The sequence below is a fragment of the Mirounga leonina genome, unplaced genomic scaffold (assembly GCF_011800145.1).
Source record: "Mirounga leonina isolate KUSES-001 unplaced genomic scaffold, KU_Mleo_1.0 Mir_173, whole genome shotgun sequence".
NCBI lineage: Eukaryota > Metazoa > Chordata > Mammalia > Carnivora > Phocidae > Mirounga > Mirounga leonina.
The window spans coordinates 52,801,136-52,819,865 of record NW_023270447.1 but is presented as its reverse complement, the minus strand read 5'-3'; the positions used below and the strand labels follow the sequence as shown (position 1 = coordinate 52,819,865).

Sequence of the window (18,730 nt, the reverse complement as noted above, 5' to 3'; positions counted from 1 at the left end):
CACATTACAGACATGATCTTGTTTAATTCTCAAAACAATCCTATGAAGTAGACACTATTATTTCCATTTATCAGAGAAGAAAACTAAGGCTCCGGAAGTTGTTAAGTAACTTCCATTTAAGCTTCCAATATCTATTAAGTATCAGAGCCAGAATTCCAACCAGGTTTGCTACTCGACGGCCTCTACTGCCCGTTTCATTATACAAAGCTGCCTGACCCCTGAATCAATTCATCTTCATTTGTACAGAAGCCCACCATACTCATAACCTGCTGATTAATTATACAGTAAGAAAGTTAAAGAACTTTTCACATTTTGTTTCTACTTTTTGATATTTATGTTTACAGGACTTTCTAAATTTCTCTTCATCTGCAGAGCACCCAACACAAGGCCTCACACTGGCAGGTGCTCAGCAGATTTGCCGCCTGGTTCGTAGGTGCAAGTAGGAGCTCCCCGAAGGTGACTTACCTTCCTGGCTACCAGCTGGATGGCATCGTCCTCAAAGGCCTTTATATGTCTGAGTCGGCATATTAGGATCTGCTGCAGTTGGCTGTGAGTATAGGGCTGGAAGGACATCCTGGTAAGACCCTGGAGAGACAAGACAATGGAGAACAAGTTCATTAATTAACCACTCTGACAGTGCTGCTGGACAGCCACCCTCAGGTCCCTAAGCCTGACTTCCAAGTGCCATGGAACAGGTCACTCAGTCCAGCCTGAGACCGCCCCGGATTCCAGCTCCTTTCACTGCTGACAGCGGCCGCCGGTCTCCTGCAGGGTGGCAGTGGTGCTCGTCATTTCTCGTTTTGGTGAAGACACCTTTTCTTCTCCCAGAATCATTCAGAAGTAGATCAAGGCAGAGGTGCTCTAATTAGAGCGCGTGGGAGCATCTTCGCCTCTGCAGTAAGCACAGGCTCAGCTCCTGGCTTCACTCGACTCGCTTCTAAGTCCCTGATGAAGGACCACGCCCCCAAGGGCGGCAGCGGCGGCGTCTGCCTTGCTCCCCGCTGTGCTCCGCGCATCAACGCACGTGCTTTGCATTGAGGGGCGAGTGCTTCAATGCGCTTAATAAGCAATTAGACCTTCAGGGCGCTGTGCAGTTTAAGAGTACCCAGGTGGCAGAACACCAAGATGTGTCTGCAGAAAATCATGCAATGGTGATATATTTAATTACAGGAATTTCAGAAATCACATTTTGTACTTTTCCCACTTATTTTAGTTTCCTGTGTATTTAATTTTTAGAACTCCTTGGCCCAGATTATGGGTCTGTAAGAACGGCTTGAGAACAGCCCTAGGACCTACCAGTCGACTGGATACCCGGTTCATCATGATGCGCTCTGGCAGGTCCATCGTGTTGGCGATGGTCAGGACCACAAGCCGAGCCTCCTTGTGAGTGGGCCAGTCAAAGAGATTGTATAGTACATCTTGTTTCTGAGTCCACAGAAGGTCAAGCTGCCAGGAAAGGGATAGAGATGCAGGATCAGCCACAGAACTGAGCCAGGGCCTCAGAGTGGAAGACCTGTTACCACCGCTTTAGCTGCCTGTGCTTCTCAGGTCCCACCATGAGAGCAGCAAGGACATCAACGGACACAGGCCTCTCACCATCGAAGAACAGGCTCAGATGAATGAGGGATGAGAGAAAGGAGGCAGGACCTCCCTCTGAACCCAGCATTTGCTCCTGGAACACCACGATCAAGCACCATGCCACTTTTCCGGTCCTCCCGGAGGCGCCTCCTTACCTCATCCACAAGCAGCACGGTGGTTTCCTGAGAGGACCTCCGGGTCAGGAAGCGCTTTGCCAACAGTTCTGCCGCATGGTTAGCGGTTGCCTTTTGGCCGGTCAGCTTCTGCAATGCGGGGAAAAGCAGGTGTGGTAAATGGGAAGGATTTTACTCTCCTGAGCTTAATGTTAAATTTGTAGTAGAGGAAGCAATTTAGTGTGAGGACTTTGGTATCCTAAATTCTGCCTTCCACTCTGGTCTTAACCTTAACCTGGAAGGAGAAGAGAAGGCACCAAAAGAGATGATAAAGTCTGTGTTTGAAATGCAAGTGAGCCAAAGGCGGGTCCCAGAAGCATCTCCAAAATCATTACTGCATGACTCTATTTATAACTGGACATTACTTGTCCCAAGAAAACCACTAATGAATACAAGAGCCAGGTTCAAACTCCAGCCAACCTCTAATCTGTTTTCCATAGTTGGCCACAGGGCCTCCTGTGTGCCAACAGGTTTCACCACGTCAGTAAGTCCTGGCTTCCAATAATTCATGCCCAGCTCCTAGACTTTAAGGTCCCTGAGGGTAGGAATTCTGCATTCTTTACTCTTGCTACCTCACACAAAGGACAATGCCTGGCACACTGTAAACATATCAATAAGCACAAAACCTCCCTTTTTTCAGAAATATGCCACCAAGAAACTCTATATTCCGAAATGCTCAAACAGCTTTACTCACCTGCAAGATCTGCACATAGACCTGATGGGGCTCTGTCAGCTTCATCCCATTGACCTCGATGTATTGAAAGGGAGGAATGTCATTTACTTGGGCGGCCTGCTGCAGGCACCGTATCACCTCGTGCACAGTGGCGGTCTTCCCTGTCCCTGGGACCCCGGAGATGTACATGCACCTGCAGCAAGAGGGGAGGACCCGTGGGCTGAGTCCGTGCCAGCCGCCTCACACCATCACCAACCAGTTAGAGGCGTGGGGATGTGTGAAGGAAGGGCCCAGACCCCTGAAATGCAGAGGTGGGGGCAGTAAGGACCGTCCTTGGAAGCTAATCAGAGCAGGACCTGGTTACACAGAATCATTCATTCTACAAGCAATGCTGTATGCACAGAAGACCAGCTTCATTTTCTCTGAATGACAGAGTTTTTCTTCCTAGAGAATTACTTTGACAACAAAAGCTGCTTTAGAAGCCTTCAGGCTTCAGCAACAATTTTGCCTATTCTCCTGACGCTGGGAAAAGGCCATTCGGTTGAACTGTGAAACTGAGGTGGTAGACCAGCAGGGGGTACCCCCCAGACCATCCAGTTTGCCTCAGCATTACTCACCCTCCTGTATGGTCAAGGAGTTTGCTTTCCACAAAGTTGTAGATGTTTTGGAATTCCTGTTCCCGACAGGGAAGAGACTCAGGTACAGCAGAAACATGCAGCCTACGATCGGTGATAAATAAGGGGAAAGGAGGACTTCAGAAACATTTCACCATCCACTCAGTAACAAATGGGGCAGGTTTCTCTATGAAACTTCAATTACAAATCCACAGGAATGCCTTCATTCTCAAATCTCTTCATTTGGCCTCATAATCCCTTTCTCCACCCCAATTACCCAACTGATAGGTTCTAACCAAGGGTACATATCACCTGGGGAGCTTTCCTAAATTACAGGGATGGCCTTCATCCCATAATAGATTCTGATTTATCAACTTGTTTTCTGGGAAGATCTTGGCTTACGTATTTTTAAAAAGTTCCCGCACAGTTCTAAAGGGTACCATAATGGAAAAGCAGTATTCTGATTCATCAGCCACCTTCTATCCCTGGGCAAACGGTGGCAGTAGCCTAGGTTACTCCTTCGAGAACCTGTCCACATTATCCCACCCAGACACTGCTTGAAAGGTTTCTTCTCTCTAAACACCCGTGTTCATTTTACTCTCTACCTTTATTATGTACACGAATGACTACAAATTCCTTGTTTGATGTGAATGAAAACAGAGACCCATTTCTGCCTATCTAACAGGGGCCCACGAGCAGTGTCACCTCAGCCGGGCCTCCTCCAGCATGCTGGCTGGCTCCTGGGCAGCCAGGTTTCGGCTGGGGATCTGGGGAGTGGCATGGCGTGGCGTACTAGGCTTGGGCTGTGTTCAAAAAGAGAACATATTTCAGAAGGAAAAAACCAAAGCAAAACACCATCTAGGACACATCAGCAAATCTGATTCACGATGATCTGATAAAAGAAGTGGTGAATACCTCTTAGTGCCTTTCTGTATAAAGTACGATTCTCCCCCTCTCTCATGTTACAAATACTGTTCACAGGCCAAACACAATTTCTTTTCTCTAATTTATACACAGTCCTGGGATTTGAAAACAATGTCAATCTGAGTAAAGAATGAATGAAAGTATGGATTAAATACTATTTAAAAGTAAAATATTATCCTGAAAGACAAGAAATTAAGAAACCCTAATTACCCTACCCAATACACAGTAGGGTAGGAGGCATAAACCGAGGTTGATTCATAGGTTTCTCCTCTAGATTTGTCTGAAAATATGGTCAAACTTTAGCTCAGCACTTCCATAATCCACAGCCTTGGAGAGACATCACCAGATTTTTCCACTCCAAAGCCCTAGGTCACTATTCAGTCTAGTCTGACAGCCCTAGTCTCTTTTCTTTCTTGCTACTGGCTCTCTAGAGCAGGTCTGCTACCCCATCTTCATGTTCTTTCCACAAAGCATTCACTTCCGTGGGGGCATTTCCCCTCCCCACCCTCTGATTTCCCCAGGCTATAGAGTAGTAAGAGCCTCTCCACTGCTTCCTCAGGCTTTAGAAAGCACTTACACCCTAATAGTTTTCTATCTCTTACCGTTGGAGAAAACAAGAAAGGACTACCAAAACCTTGTTGAGAAGGTATCAAAAACCTTGGTGGACTTCTGACCTTTTTTATCATGCTAAAGATGCCATCACACCCTAATATCCCTTGTTCTGGGTGGGACCCAGCAGATGCAATCAGAACCTTGATGAGCTATTTGCATAATGAGAAACTCCAGGTAAGATTATCACTAATCTAAAGGTGATCTATTTGATTTCCTTTTCCGGAGGTCTTTTTTGACTTCAGCCCAATCACATTTTTCTTGATATGGAAATACGGAGATCAGCTTTAGGAAAAAGTCTCCTATTAAATAGACATTTCCTAAAAACAATATACTCCAGAAGAGTTTCCTGATCAAAGACTCATACACTAATAACCTCTGGGAAGGTCACAATAACATTAATAAATTAATGGCCCTGAGAACTCCTGTGACAATGAACCAATTTAACTGTGTAATTCAAACATTTCTCAAACACATTTGAACATGGTAAGACCCTCTTTTAATAGGTTCAACATTCTGCTAAAATTCCACAGGAAGCAGAAGAGATGTCCATTTACCTCTTCCCTCTTAACTTTACACAGTTCCTAAGACCTCAGTCGTGCTCCGTTTCTCAGGTGAATCAAATGGCGCAGGAGAAACAACATAGCCCAGCAGCCCTGGATTTGAGATCTGATACGCACTGAGCACTTGCAAGAGGACTACACTGCCATTTGGACCTTAGTCTGTACTTTCTGATTTAGTTCTTCTTTCCAGCCTATCTCTTAATGTGGGCAAGGCATCCCATGATGGTAAATGAAACTACCCCTCAAGCTATAACCACAGCCCTGGCGCCAGCAAGACCCTGCAGGACTGACCCCCAAGACAATGATGGACCTGACTTTACTGCCCACCAGCACGTACACACCTGCCTTTGTCCCATTTTCCTTATACAAACCTAGAAGTATCTTCAGCACTTTGTAGAGTCTTTGAGAGGTTAGAACACTGTCTTCTCGGGGGGTGGCCTCACTGAAATAAACTCCTTTCTTGTTTCACTACCACTCATCTCTGCCTTTGGATTTTGTCAGCGGCAAGTGGCCAAACCTCATCTGTTTGGAACCCCTGGAGCCAGGGGCTCTTGCACTCCTGCGCCCCGGCTCCACAGATTACGCATAAAGCACTCTGCTAGCGTTTGTGGGAAATGCAAAGATGAGGAGCCAGATCTCGTCCCTCCCTCAGGAAGTCTGGCTCTTGGCTATTTGGTTCTGTATCTTAAAAGGAACTTGGATTCAAAATCATTGCTACTGGATTCATTTTCAGTCCTAGGGTTCACTTAGATCTTTTCTTCTATGAATATTCCAAGTGGAATAACTTTGAGTATGACGGACCTGTGCTCAGAATCCAGCTGTGACTGTGTGACCTTAGCCATGACAATTTTAAAATTAAGAGAAGGATGCTTCACTGGCAAACAAACCTAAAACAGCCTTACGGTTTTCTTTGGTGTCTTTGAGGGGGTCTGTAAGGATGACTTCACGGAAGAGCATAGGTTCTTGGACACCCTACTGGATGTTCTCCTTGGAAGGGGTGGTGTGGAAGTCTCTTCCTCCTCACTGCCAGAGTCTGAAATCTCTGCTGCCGGCAGAAACTCATCCTCTTCTTGGTCACTTTTACTATTACCTAAAAACCTGAATGGTGGGACACATTATTTTCTGATATTCAGTATCTAAATAAAAAGCTCCCTAATAGGTCACTGTGGACTAGAGATACTACAGTCTTTCCTACAACCAAGTAATATAGGATGTGCTCTGCTTCTTGGGCCCTTGCTACTGTGATGCTCTGCTAAGGGCTTTAATTATATTATCTTATTAAATCCTTCAACAACCCTGTGACTTGTGTATTATCAGTCCCATCTTATAGAAGAGGAAACTGAGGCTTAGAAAGGTGAAGTAACCTTCCCAAGGTTACATAGTATTACAAAGCTCAGGTTAAAATCCAAGTAGCCAGAATCAAAGTTCATGCTTTTAGGCACTCCACTAACAGTCTCGCTGCGTATGAGTAGGGGGCCCTGGGAGTCCCCTGAATCCAGGACAGTGTTTCTTGCCCCTTTCAAACTGTGACATTTATGTGGAATTAACATAATCCCAGACATACCAAGTAAAAGGCAAATTTAATGGAATAGCAAATAACAAACAAGAAACATAGGAGGCTTTAAGAGTTGAGATTACGGATATCATAGACAGCAGTGATGAACGTTTCCTGCTTGCTAAGAACAGGCTTACCGAAGCTGCTGCCTAATCCGATTCAAAGTCAAGAGAGAACTCTTCCTATGGATCCGATGTGGGGTAGAGGTAGTTTTATCCTGAGCCTCTGGTTCTTCCGCCTCCCTGCAAGATATCACAGCAAGATGACGAGAAACAGTTTTGGGCACTAGGAATCAGCAGCGGGCACCAGAAGTAGTCAGGTGGCCTGACTGGCTCCTACTGTTTTTACAGCTACTTTGGAGGGATTTGGATTTGGAGGGAACTAATCACACTTTGCCAAAAAGTTTATAATTCAAGTCTGACTCAAAACCAAAGATAAAGTTTACATGAAGCTTATCATTCAAATCAGACTCAAGACCTCCCCAGCCAGAGATCAGAATGTACTCATGCCAGACAGAGCTTCTTGTCCTCTTTCGTTTCTGAGGCATTGATGGATTTACTATCTAGGCTCAAGGTGAGCAGAAATGCAGCTCTGTATTCAATACAAAGCATTTACCAAGCAAACCTATTATAGACCAGGTGCTGGAGTTTCTGAGCAGGAAATACAGCAATGTGTAATCTCTGTCTTGTCATGACATTATTTGTGCAGCCCATTATTTACAAACATTGTCTCGTGTCAAACTGCAAAGTTAACAAACTAGATGCATTATCTTCTTGTACTATATGTATTTGAGAATGGTTTCCAATTTAAAAAAACAAAACAAAAAACAATAGGAAAGTGAGTGTTAACATGTGGCAAAGAGCAGGACTGTGAAGCAATCCAGGTTTGGGAAATTATCTCCTAGAGCAGTGATTCCAAAAGGACAGCCAAGTATATCAGAATCATCCAAAGAGCATTTCCAAATGCAGATTCCTGGGCCTAACACTTGGAGATTGATTCGCTATGTCTGGGAAGAGGCTTAGAAATCTGTAATTTGGAAAGGTTCCCGGGTGATGCTACAACAGTCAGATTTGAGACCTGCTGCTCTAACTTGAGCAGCCGTGTCCCACACACGTCACATCACATAAAGGAGCTCAGTTTGCTCTGTGGGAGGCAGGGTAACGCCCCAGTCACCTCTTTTTGATGTTTTCTGGCTTCAGAATCATGAAAGGCACCGCCAAGGATTTCCAGACCCCCCTGATAGGGGTAAGTGTTCTTTCCTCACTCGTCTCTGTGGTTTTCAAGGCTGGGACTCGGGTTCTCAGGATCCTGTGAAAGTCAGGTGATGCCTTCTTGTCATCCTTGGCACATGAGCTTTGAATCTCTCCAGTTTTCTGTGGGGCTTTCAGAGCTGGAGATGAGGTATGAAGTCCATCAGGCTGAGACCTCTTCGTAGGTGAGGTGATCTCAGAGAAGGCCACTTTTCGTTTACTTCTTCTGGGAGAATCCAACAAGGCCCCTGAATTCTGCTGGGAAATCCTAGTGCTGGGTGTCCTAGGGAGACCTAATCAAAGAGAAATCACCACAGACAATGTATGAATTTTATAATGAGCACTATACACAACCTCAATCTCATTAGAGCTAAATTCATCCATTGAAGTTATACAAACACATGAGTTGCCCATATTTATTTATTTATTTATTTGATTTTTTTAAAATTATTTATTTGAGAGAGAATGAGATAGAGAGAGAGCACGAGAGAGGGGAGGGTCAGAGGAAGAAGCAGACTCCCTGCTGAGCAGGGAGCCCGATGCGGGACTCGATCCCGGGACTCCAGGATCATGACCTGAGCCGAAGGCAGTCGCCCAACCAACTGAGCCACCCAGGTGCCCCTGCCCATATATATTTAAAAAAAAAAAGAGGGCGCCTGAGTGGCTCAGTTGGTTGGGCGACTGCCTTCGGCTCAGGTCATGATCCTGGAGTCCCGGGATCGAGTCCCGCATCGGGCTCCCTGCTCAGCAGGGAGTCTGCTTCTTCCTCTGACCCTCTTCCCTCTTGTGCTCTCTATCTCTCATTCTCTCTCTCTCAAATAAATAAATAAAATCTTAAAAAAAAAAAAGAAAAGGAATGCTGCCTCATTGTATTCTAGGGCCACTTTATTTTTTTATTATTATTTTTTTTAGAGACAGAGCATACATGTGTGAGCAGGGGGGAGGGGCAGAGGGAGGACAAGAGAGAGGGAGAATCTTAAGCAAGCTCCATACTCAGCACAGAGCCCAATGCAGGGCTCGATCTCACGACCCTGAGATCATGACCTGAGCATAAATCAAGACTCAGATGCTTAACCAACTGAGCCACCCAGGCGCTCCATGAATTGCCTATATTTTTAATTATTCCAAGCTAGCTAGCTTTCTTTCCCCAAGCTAGCTTGCTTTTTAAATTTTTCATCTCTCCTAAATTCCAGGGTGATTTTCCTAATTAGAACCATAAGTCAACTGTTAAATCAGCTTTTGTGAATAAATGTTCAGCAATTTCCCTGAAGTAATCTACCTAAAGAATGCTTAACCAGGGATGATACTGCAAGCCCTCAGCCCCCACTCAACAGCATCTGAAAGAATTTCTATCAGCCGCTCTGTTTGAGTAACAAGACCTAGATTTTTTTTAACTCATATTCTATCTGCCAATAGAGAGGAGATGGATCCCCGGGGGCAATCAAATGGGTTCTGTGAATACATAGACCCACATGTGGATTTGCCCCTCTCTCACCATGACAAAGGTACCAGGAACCAAGTCATTCATTCAGATATCAATGTAAAACTGTAAAACTGGCAGGATATGTCCCAGGTGATAGGAGAAAACAAAAAATTGAGACTCAATCCTGGTCCCCATCCATAAGACACTCTAGTCTAACAGGGGAGATGATGCACATCAATGTCTATAATATGAAGTAAAATTGTCCTAAAGCACCTAAGTGCTAGTAAATATGGCTTTTGAGGTAGACCTTGAAAAAAGGACAAGATTCCAACAGAGTTGAAAGGGGAGGGAGGAGGAATTTGGAGGGAGAATAGATGAGATGGATGAGAGTGAAGGCAACAAGGCTTTCGAAAGCACTGGGCACAGAGGCATTCACTTTAGTCCCAGCAGGTGGTTATGTTGGGATTAGCTGCAGATAAGGTGAAGAAAGTCATCTAGCACCTGCGTGGAGAATATAGGGTAACTCATGTCTAGATTAATATAAAAATGTCCCAATGTCCTGGTCTCCCTCATACCTCATTTTCCCCTTTCTGTTAAAAACAATTAACCCAAAACATTTTCATCATAACCTCTCTCCTCTAGTTACATAACTGTGTCAAGTCCAGATTTCCTACCCTAACTCTCAAGGTCCTATAAAATCAACAGTCAAAAAATACTGCCATTTATTTCTAAATGGTGATGTTGCCAATTATTTCTTTAGTAATCTTTTGGTATTTTCCAACAATGTTTTACATGTTTATATTCAGCTCCTAAATACCCATTATACTAAGGAGCTATCAAGAACACAGATAACTTATACCCAACGAACTTGGCACATACACCAAGAATTCAGAAGGACTAATTACATAGAATAGGATGAGGATGAGCTCTCAAACTGCCATGGAGTGGCTTCAGATACATTACAAGTGAAAAAAGTAAGATGAAAATGATATATCCAGTATGCTACTCTACTGGATAAGAAAAATAAAATTATATGCATATTTGTGCATCTGTATGTGTGTGTACACATATGTATCTGCTCATTTTTGCAAAAAACACAGAAAAAATAAACCAGAAACAAAACTGATTACCTACAAAAGATGGAACAGAAACGGGGTACAAAGGCAAAGAAAGGAATGGGGCTTCTCTAAGTACACTTTTTTTTTTTTTTTTTGAGATTTTATTTGTCAGAGAGAGAGCACAAGCAGGGGGAGCATGGCAGGCAGAGGGAGAAGCAGGCTCCCCGCTGAGCAAGGAGCCCGATGCGGGACTCGATCCCAGGACCCTGGGATCGTGACCTGAGCTGAAGGCAGACGCTTAACCGTCTGAGCCACCCAGGTGCCCCAAGTACGCTTGTTTTAAATAGCTTTGAATCTTATTTTAATGTTTCACATGCTTAAAAATTAACCAGATGGGCAAGGCCCTAAAATTAAACAGAAATAAAAGAACCTAACTGCATATCACCAATGATATAACCATCAGCAGAAAAAAAAAGCAATTAAATTAAATTTACTCCCTCGGTGGAATATATTCTAAAGGCATAGAGACCTGCAAATAAATTCTGAACTTTAGTTGGTAAGTGAACTACTGGTAGTAGTACTGGGATAGCAACTGGTAAACTACTTTGTGTCTGGGCGCCTGGGTGGCTCAGTCGTTAAGCATCTGCCTTCGGCTTGGGTCATGATCCCAGGGTCCTGGGATCGAGCCCCACATCGGGCTCCCTGCTCAGCGGGAAGCCTGCTTCTCCCTCTCCCACTTCCCCTGCTTGTGTTCCCTCTCTTGCTGTGTCTCTCTCTGTCAAGTAAATAAATAAAATCTTTAAAGCTTTCGAAGTTACAGGGCTCAACATTACTAGTCATTAGGGAACAATCATGCAACAATGACACACCACCTCATATCCATTAGGACGGCTACTATCAAAAACACAGGACACAACAAGAGTTGATGAAGGAGGGGGGAAATAGGAACCCTTGTGCACTGTTGATGAAAATGTAAAATGATGCAGCTGCTGCGGAAAATAGTATGGTGGTTCCTAGAAAAATTAAAACTACAACGATCATATGACCCAGCAATTCCACTTCTGGGTATATACTCAAAATGAAAGCAGAGACTTGAGCAGATACTTGTACACCCATGTTCATAGCAATAATAGTCACAATAGCCAAAAGATGAAAGCAACCCAAGTGTCTACTGACAGATGAACAGATAAACAAAATATGGCATATATGTACTATGGACTATTATTCAGCCTTAAAAAGAAAGGAAATTTTACCTCGAATAGCCAAAGCAATCTTGAGAAAGAACAATGCTGGAGGCATCAAACTCCCTGATTTTAAACTATATTACAAACCTACAGTAATCAAAACAGTATGGTACTGGCATAAAAAACATACACAAAGATCAGTGGAACAGAACAGAGACCTAAAATAAACCCACCTACACAGTCAATTTACAAAAAAGCAACCAAGAATATACAATAGGGAAAAGACAGTCTCTTCAATAAATGGTGCTGGGAAAACTGGACAGCCACATGCAAAAAAATGAAATGGACCAACTGTCTTACACCATATGCAAAATCAACTCAAAATGGATTAAAGAGTTGAATATAACACCTGAAACCATAAAATTCCTAGAAGAAAACCTAGGCAGTAAGTTCCTTGACATTGGTCTTGGAGATGATTTTTTGGATCTGAAACCAAAAGCAAACACAACAAAAGCAAAAATAAACAAGTAGGACTATATCAAACTAAAAAGTTTCTGCACAACAGGGGAAACCATCAACAAAATGAAAAGGCAACCTACTGAGCGGGAGAAAATATTAAGAATCATTTATCTGATAAGGGGTTAATATCCAAAATATATAAAGAACTCACACAATTCGATAGCAAAAAACTAAACAAGCTGATTAAAAAATGGGCCAAAGATCTGAATAAACATTTTCCCAGACATACAGATGGTCAACAGGTACATGAAAAGATGCTCAGTGTCACTAATAATCAGGGAAATGCAAATCAAAACCACCAGGAAATAACAACTTACACTTATCAGAATGGCTATTATCAAAAAGACAAGTGTTGGTGAGGATATGGAAAAAAAGCAGGTTGAGCCTGCTTCTCAACCTCTCCCACTCCCCCTGCTTGTGTTCCCTCTCTCGCTGTGTCTCTCTCTGTCAAATAAATAAATAAAATCTTAAAAAAAAAAAAAAAGATTTTATTTGTCAGTGAGAGAGAGGGCACAAGCAGGGGGTGCAGCAGGCAGAGGGAGAAGCAGATTCCCCGCTGAGCAAGGAGCCCAATGCAAAACTCGATCCCAGGATGCTGAGATCATGACCTGAGCCGAAGGCAGATGCTTAACCAACTGAGCCACCCAGGCGTCCCTAGAATCTAAATAAAAAAACAAACAAACAAACAAACAAAAAACAAGCTCATAGATACAGAGAACAGATAGGTGATCTCCAGTCAGGGCGTCAGTGAAGTGGATGAAGGCAGTCAAAATATACTAACTCCCAGTTACGAAATAAGTCATGATGATATAGTGTGCATGGAGTTATAATGGCAACTATAGTTAAGAATACTATTATTGGATATCTGAAAGTTGGTTAGAGAGTAAATCCTGAAAGTTCTCACCTCAAGAAAAAAATATTTGTAACTATGTATGGTGACAGATGTCAACAACTTACTATATAGTATACCTGAAACTAATATGATGTTATAATCATTCCACTTAAATGAGGTATCTAGAGTGGTCAAATTCAGGAAAACGGAATGGTGGTGGTTGCCCAGGAATGGCGGATGGAGAGATGGGAAGTTACGGTCTAATGGTTGCAGAGTTTCCGTTTCAGAAGATGATGGGGATGGCTGTACAAAAATGTGAATGTATTTAATGCCACCTAATTGTACACTTAAAAATGACTAAAATGGTAAATTTTATGTTATGTGTATTTCTTTTCTTTCTTTCTTTTTTTTTTTTTTAAAGATTTTATTTATTTATTCATAAGAGACAGAGAGAGAAGCAGAGGGAGAAGCAGGCTTCCTGCTGAGCAGGGAGCCCCATGCGGGACTCGATCCCAGGACCCTGGGATCATGACCTGAGCCGAAGGCAGACACTTAACCATCTGAGCCACCCAGGCGCCCTGTTATGTGTATTTCAACATGTGTCCACTCAGTACCTGGCCTGCTGGGGCACTAACTTGATACAATGGCACCTGTTAATATTTTATCATATTCCTTTAGTCTCAATATTGCCCACTGTGACCCGTTTCACACATACCACTGAGCTCCAGTCTCTTCTTTGCCTTTGGGGTGACAGGATGGGAAGGAGTTCGGCGAGATTTGGAGGTAGAGTGCCTTGATTCAATCCTTTTGATCGCATGCTCTGCTGTGGTCCAAGAAGTGCTTCCTAGGTCCTTAGTCTTGGCTCCCACAGGCTTCTGGCACCTAGGACTGCCTTCTTGTGGCTGATCAAACTCTGCAAAGAGTTCTGGGGCTAGTGGTCTGAATGTCTTCTCATTCCAAGATAGTTTCACAAAGAGTGTCTTCTCATTTTTCGGATCCATAGGTATCACTTCATCTGGGCCTAAAGCTACTACCTGAATAGGAAGAAGTGAGAAACAAATGAGCCAAGGGATGCTTCATGAGAGCTATGATTAAAAAGCATTTACGTCTGGGGTGCCTGGGTGGCTCAGCTGGTTAAGCGACTGCCTTCGGCTCAGGTCATGATCCTGGAGTCCCGGGATCGAGTCCCGCATCGGGCTCCCTGCTTGGCAGGGAATCTGCTTCACCCTCTGACCCTATCCCCTCTCATGTGTTCTCTTTCTCTCAAATAAATAAATAAAATCTTTAAAAAAAAAAAAAAGCATTTACGTCTGCATCCTTACCTGGAATGTCACTCTTCCCAAACTAAAGAGGCACAGACATGGCATATTTCCAGACTCCTAGCTATGAGGTATGATATCCATACCCCACGTTGCTTTCTTTCCCAGTCCAATCTATTCACTCATACCAAATTTCCCCACAACTTCTCTAAGCATGCTCCCCTGCTCAAGTCTGTAATGGCTCCTTGCTACAGCAAGATCTGATTATTACTCTGGTTTTTGGTGCCTTCTAAAATCTGGCCCCACTTTACTTCCTGAGTGCTCAGTACTCTTCCAAATGGCCTTCCATCATTTTTTGAGCTTGGCTAGTCACGGTCCTGCTCATCTCCCCTATCATGCTCCTGCCTGAATACCCTCTTCCCTCTCTAGCTTTCTAAATTGACCCTTCAACCTCTATATCTGCCTTTTGCTCCTTCACTCATTTAACTCAGAGACAAATTATTTTGAGGCATATGTTATGCTGGGCTCATAAACTGGAAAAATCTAACTGGTCATGCCAGACCTAACTCTCTCTGCCTACTGTTAAACCACACTTGGGACCACACTTCATATCATTATATAATCCCCTATTTTGGGGGCCTGAAGTAGCTCAAGAAATAACCCGTATCTTGGTCTCCAAACCAGTGTCTCCATTCATCCTACAGTTCATTGGAACCTGATTTATCACAAAATCCCATAATACAAGTTTGCCCTTAGCAACTAACACTCTTTGTACTGATCTACTCAAGATGAAGTCCTCATTTAAGCAAGTGTATCCAGCCTCACAATGTTTTGTGCCTGCCACAATCACAGCTAAATATAATTAATTTCCCACTGAGATTCATTTGCTAATTCCTGCTCATCCCTCGGGTCACAACCTAAATGTCACTTCCTCCAGGAGGCTCCTAACACATGGTAAGTGCTCTTGATAAATATTTGTTGAGATGAAGTAGGCAGCAAGCAGAAAAGATGACAAACAGGAAAAAATTCATTTCCGTGGGGTAAATTAGAGCCAGTAATGTTTTTGAGGTCAGCAGTTTAGGAGGCAGCCAGAAATAACCTTCAAAATAGAACCCAAGTATCAAGGCATCACTTACCTGCACATGGTCAATGATGGTCTCAGCACTAATGTTGCTGTTACAGGAAGGGTAATCATACCAGAATATCTCCTGCGCAGCAGGCTTCCGGCCCAGCAAATGCCGTTTACTGACAGGAACTTCACAGAATCGGATAAACCACTGTACTCGAGCACATTTCTTAGAAGGAGCTTCAGAATCTAGGAGGGATAGGTGAAAAAAGGAGGTGTAAGAAAATGCAAGATCATTTTGTTAAGCACTTCGTATGTGCCAGACACTGTGCTAAGCACTTGATAATACTTGATTAACATACTATTTTTAAATCATCACATTAACCCTATAAGGTAGGTACTACAGCTATCTCCATTTTACAGGCAAAGTAATCAAGTTACAGGGACCTTACAAAATTTGTCAAAGGTCACAGGACCAACCAGCAGCAATCTGACGCCACCCAGCACCCATGTCCTTCTCACTTTGCTCCACTTCCTAATGAGGCTATCAGTCATCAAAGAAAATACAAAAGGCATTTGAGAGGAGAAATTCTAATCACAGGCACTGAACACATCTTGTAAATTAGTGATTATAAAGCAGCCACCAAAAAGCAGCAAAACAAAATCCGGGCAAAAATTAGAGCATCAGCCACTGAGGTGACTTCTGACAAACATAAGCTTGCAATTTTTAGCTTTATCTTTACAATATACCATTAACATCACTCCGTACCAGCATTAGGTCCAAGTGAAAGGATATACACTCATTAGTGCCAACATCATCATCACCTCTTCCCTTCCCCGGCTCTCTTCAGAGAAAGACTGAAGCCATCCAACGGAGCACCAGACAGACTCCAAAATCTATACACAAAGGCCCATACCTCAAATACAAGTCTGTATTATAGTGCAAATCGCCTATTTCCCCCCCAACTTCCTCATGCTAAAATTAAGACAACTCTGTATGATAGTGCAAATCACCTATTTTTTTCTTCCCCCTTCTTCTTGAATTCATCCTTTGTCCATTCCAAAAATCCTGCCTTAATGACCATTTTAACCCACTCCTAAAAATAATGGCAAAGCTAAATTCTTGAACCCCCCCCATGCCATTTTTACCCAATACTGCTCTAATGAGTAAAGAAGTTTACTAGGTGTAAGAGGGTTCAGCCAGTGCTTAAATGACCCCACATCAGAAGCTAGGGCTCACACCCTATATGATGCTTTGAACAGAGAAAGCAATCAGAAATCTTGCAGCTCCCAATTGTTCATGATAAGAAATGGTTTTCATTCCAGCCCCAAACTTACCATCTTCAAATAGTTGAACCAATTTAGCAACATATGGATTTTCATCATCATCCCCTTCAATCAACACAAACTGTCCAACTTGGATGTGAATCTCAGTCAGACCACCTTCCATTTTGACACTCATTTCTCTAGGAAGGAGAGAAACATGTTAGGAAATCACTTAGGGTGGGCCAAGGTCTTCAAACCCTCTGGGCAAATGAAAGTGCTTTCCAACTGGAAAATCTAAATAGTTTCTCTTTGATGACCAAGTCTCCTACTAGGAAACCAATTCACCCATAAAGTCATATGCAAGAAGAAATGAAATGGGTTGAATGAATGGTTTTAGTGTGAATGGTTAATCCAGAGGCCTTAAAATGAACCCTAATCTCTCTCGGTTATTCACAAAGAACAAAGGCTTCCCAAAGCATGAAAGCTGCCCAATAACAGCATCAAAATTTTCAGAGACCTCTAGGGCTGAGAGGACATAGGAACAATGGCGAATTCTACCCTGTTATCATGCAGAAATACAAAGAAACCACTTTAAATAAATACAGCATCATCATACATGCGAAATTTTATTAACTTGACATGTCTTCCTCTATCACTGCTATATTTATGCTATCATCCTGTATCAAATAAAACCCCTCCTTACAATCCATTCATATTTATTGTCCCTCAATTCTCAATCTGTAGTAACTAGAACAGGCTGGATACAAGTTATTAACAATTTAGTGTGGAGAAGCTATTATTTCCAGGACAACCAACAGAGTCCATCACTCACTTGTAGGTGTGGTAGCGTAGTTTTTGATCCAACAACGGCTTGCCAACCCACGAATAAATTTGTCTGGTCTTCAGCCTTGTGGGGTAGTACGCCATGGCTCCTGTGTAAAAGTCACTAACTCTGAGTTAACATGACAATGCTCTGATGGATTCTAGCACACAGTCCTGCTTTCAATGAGTTCAGCCTTCTTTTTTGCCCCTGCTATATTCCCACAGATTTTAGAAAACATTTTCTTTGAGGAAAGTCAAGCTTTATTAAGATTGAACATAGACAATTTAGTATCATCTGCATATACCTTGTACTCTGCCTTACCTCTTCTTATGCAGGGTCAATATGCAGGAAAAGAAACTAAATTTTTAAGTACCTACTAGCTGCAAGGCAGCTAGGTTAGTATTAAACATGTTAGTATTAAACATCTAACAACTTGAAACTAAAAGATAGCGATACATGATTGTAAGTATCTTTTTTTTTTTTTAAAGATTTTTATTTATTTGACACAGAGAGAGACACAGCGAGAGAGGGAACACAAGCAGGGGGAGTGGGAGAGGGAGAAGCAGGCTTCCCGCCGAGCAGGGAACCCGAGGCGGGGCTGGATCCCAGGACCCCAGGATCATGACCTGAGCTGAAGGCAGACACTTAACGACTGATTCACCCAGCTGCCCCTGTAAATATCTTCATAACACTTGTCATCGAGATAGGGATAAAATATCAATGCACTAAAGGACAACTAATAGTGTGAAGAGCCAAGAGATGGAGCCAGAGAGACTACTGCAAGTTAAAGGACCAGATCTTGTGGCTGTTCAGGTAGCAAAGGCTTCCTACAGGGGCTTTCTGAACTGAATATTGAATAGTAAGTAGCTATTGATAAGATAAAGTTTATTTTTTTATTTTTTAAAGAGATTTTATTTATTTGACAGAGACAGAGAGCACAAGCAGGGGGAAAGGCAGGCAGAGGGAGAGGGAAAAGCAGATTCCCCACTTAGTAAGGAGCCTGATGTGGGGCTCAATCCCAGGACCCTGGGATCATGACCTGGGCCGAAGGCAGATTGCTTAACCGACTTAGCCACCCAGGCACCCCTGATAAGATAAAATTAAGTGAGGAATTCCAAGGGATAGAGGAAAAAACATGCAAGAGGCATTTAAGGGAACAGCAATGGGTTTTATCAAGTGTATCATTACGCTTACATTAAAGACAAAAACAAAACCACTCTGGCAGTTGAAAGGGGTATTTTCCTTTGCAGCTGACGGGCCCCAGCTATCAATAATTATGAGTAGCTGAAAAGAAATGCTTGTATTAAAGTACATGGGGAAAAAAAGAGACACTTTTACTGACAAAAACAGAAATGTGAATG

The 18,730-nt window shown here is 43.0% G+C and overlaps 1 protein-coding gene across 2 annotated transcripts in view; it reads right to left on the bottom strand.

Annotated features, from left to right (window-relative positions):
- ORC1 (origin recognition complex subunit 1) overlaps nucleotides 1-18,730 on the bottom strand; it is a 31,689-nt gene that overhangs the window by 7,686 nt on the left and 5,273 nt on the right. For both annotated transcript variants that reach the window (XM_035018555.1, XM_035018554.1), the window contains 13 exons: nucleotides 17,379-17,478; nucleotides 16,619-16,746; nucleotides 15,351-15,529; nucleotides 13,671-13,989; nucleotides 7,863-8,232; nucleotides 6,827-6,931; nucleotides 6,037-6,232; nucleotides 3,744-3,841; nucleotides 3,042-3,143; nucleotides 2,446-2,617; nucleotides 1,734-1,841; nucleotides 1,297-1,446; nucleotides 466-585 (listed from right to left, as the gene is read on the bottom strand). In XM_035018555.1, the coding sequence (XP_034874446.1) occupies nucleotides 466-585; nucleotides 1,297-1,446; nucleotides 1,734-1,841; nucleotides 2,446-2,617; nucleotides 3,042-3,143; nucleotides 3,744-3,841; nucleotides 6,037-6,232; nucleotides 6,827-6,931; nucleotides 7,863-8,232; nucleotides 13,671-13,989; nucleotides 15,351-15,529; nucleotides 16,619-16,746; nucleotides 17,379-17,473 (2,142 nt within the window). In that variant the 5' untranslated portion in view covers nucleotides 17,474-17,478. The remainder of the gene's footprint in view (nucleotides 1-465; nucleotides 586-1,296; nucleotides 1,447-1,733; nucleotides 1,842-2,445; nucleotides 2,618-3,041; nucleotides 3,144-3,743; nucleotides 3,842-6,036; nucleotides 6,233-6,826; nucleotides 6,932-7,862; nucleotides 8,233-13,670; nucleotides 13,990-15,350; nucleotides 15,530-16,618; nucleotides 16,747-17,378; nucleotides 17,479-18,730) is intronic.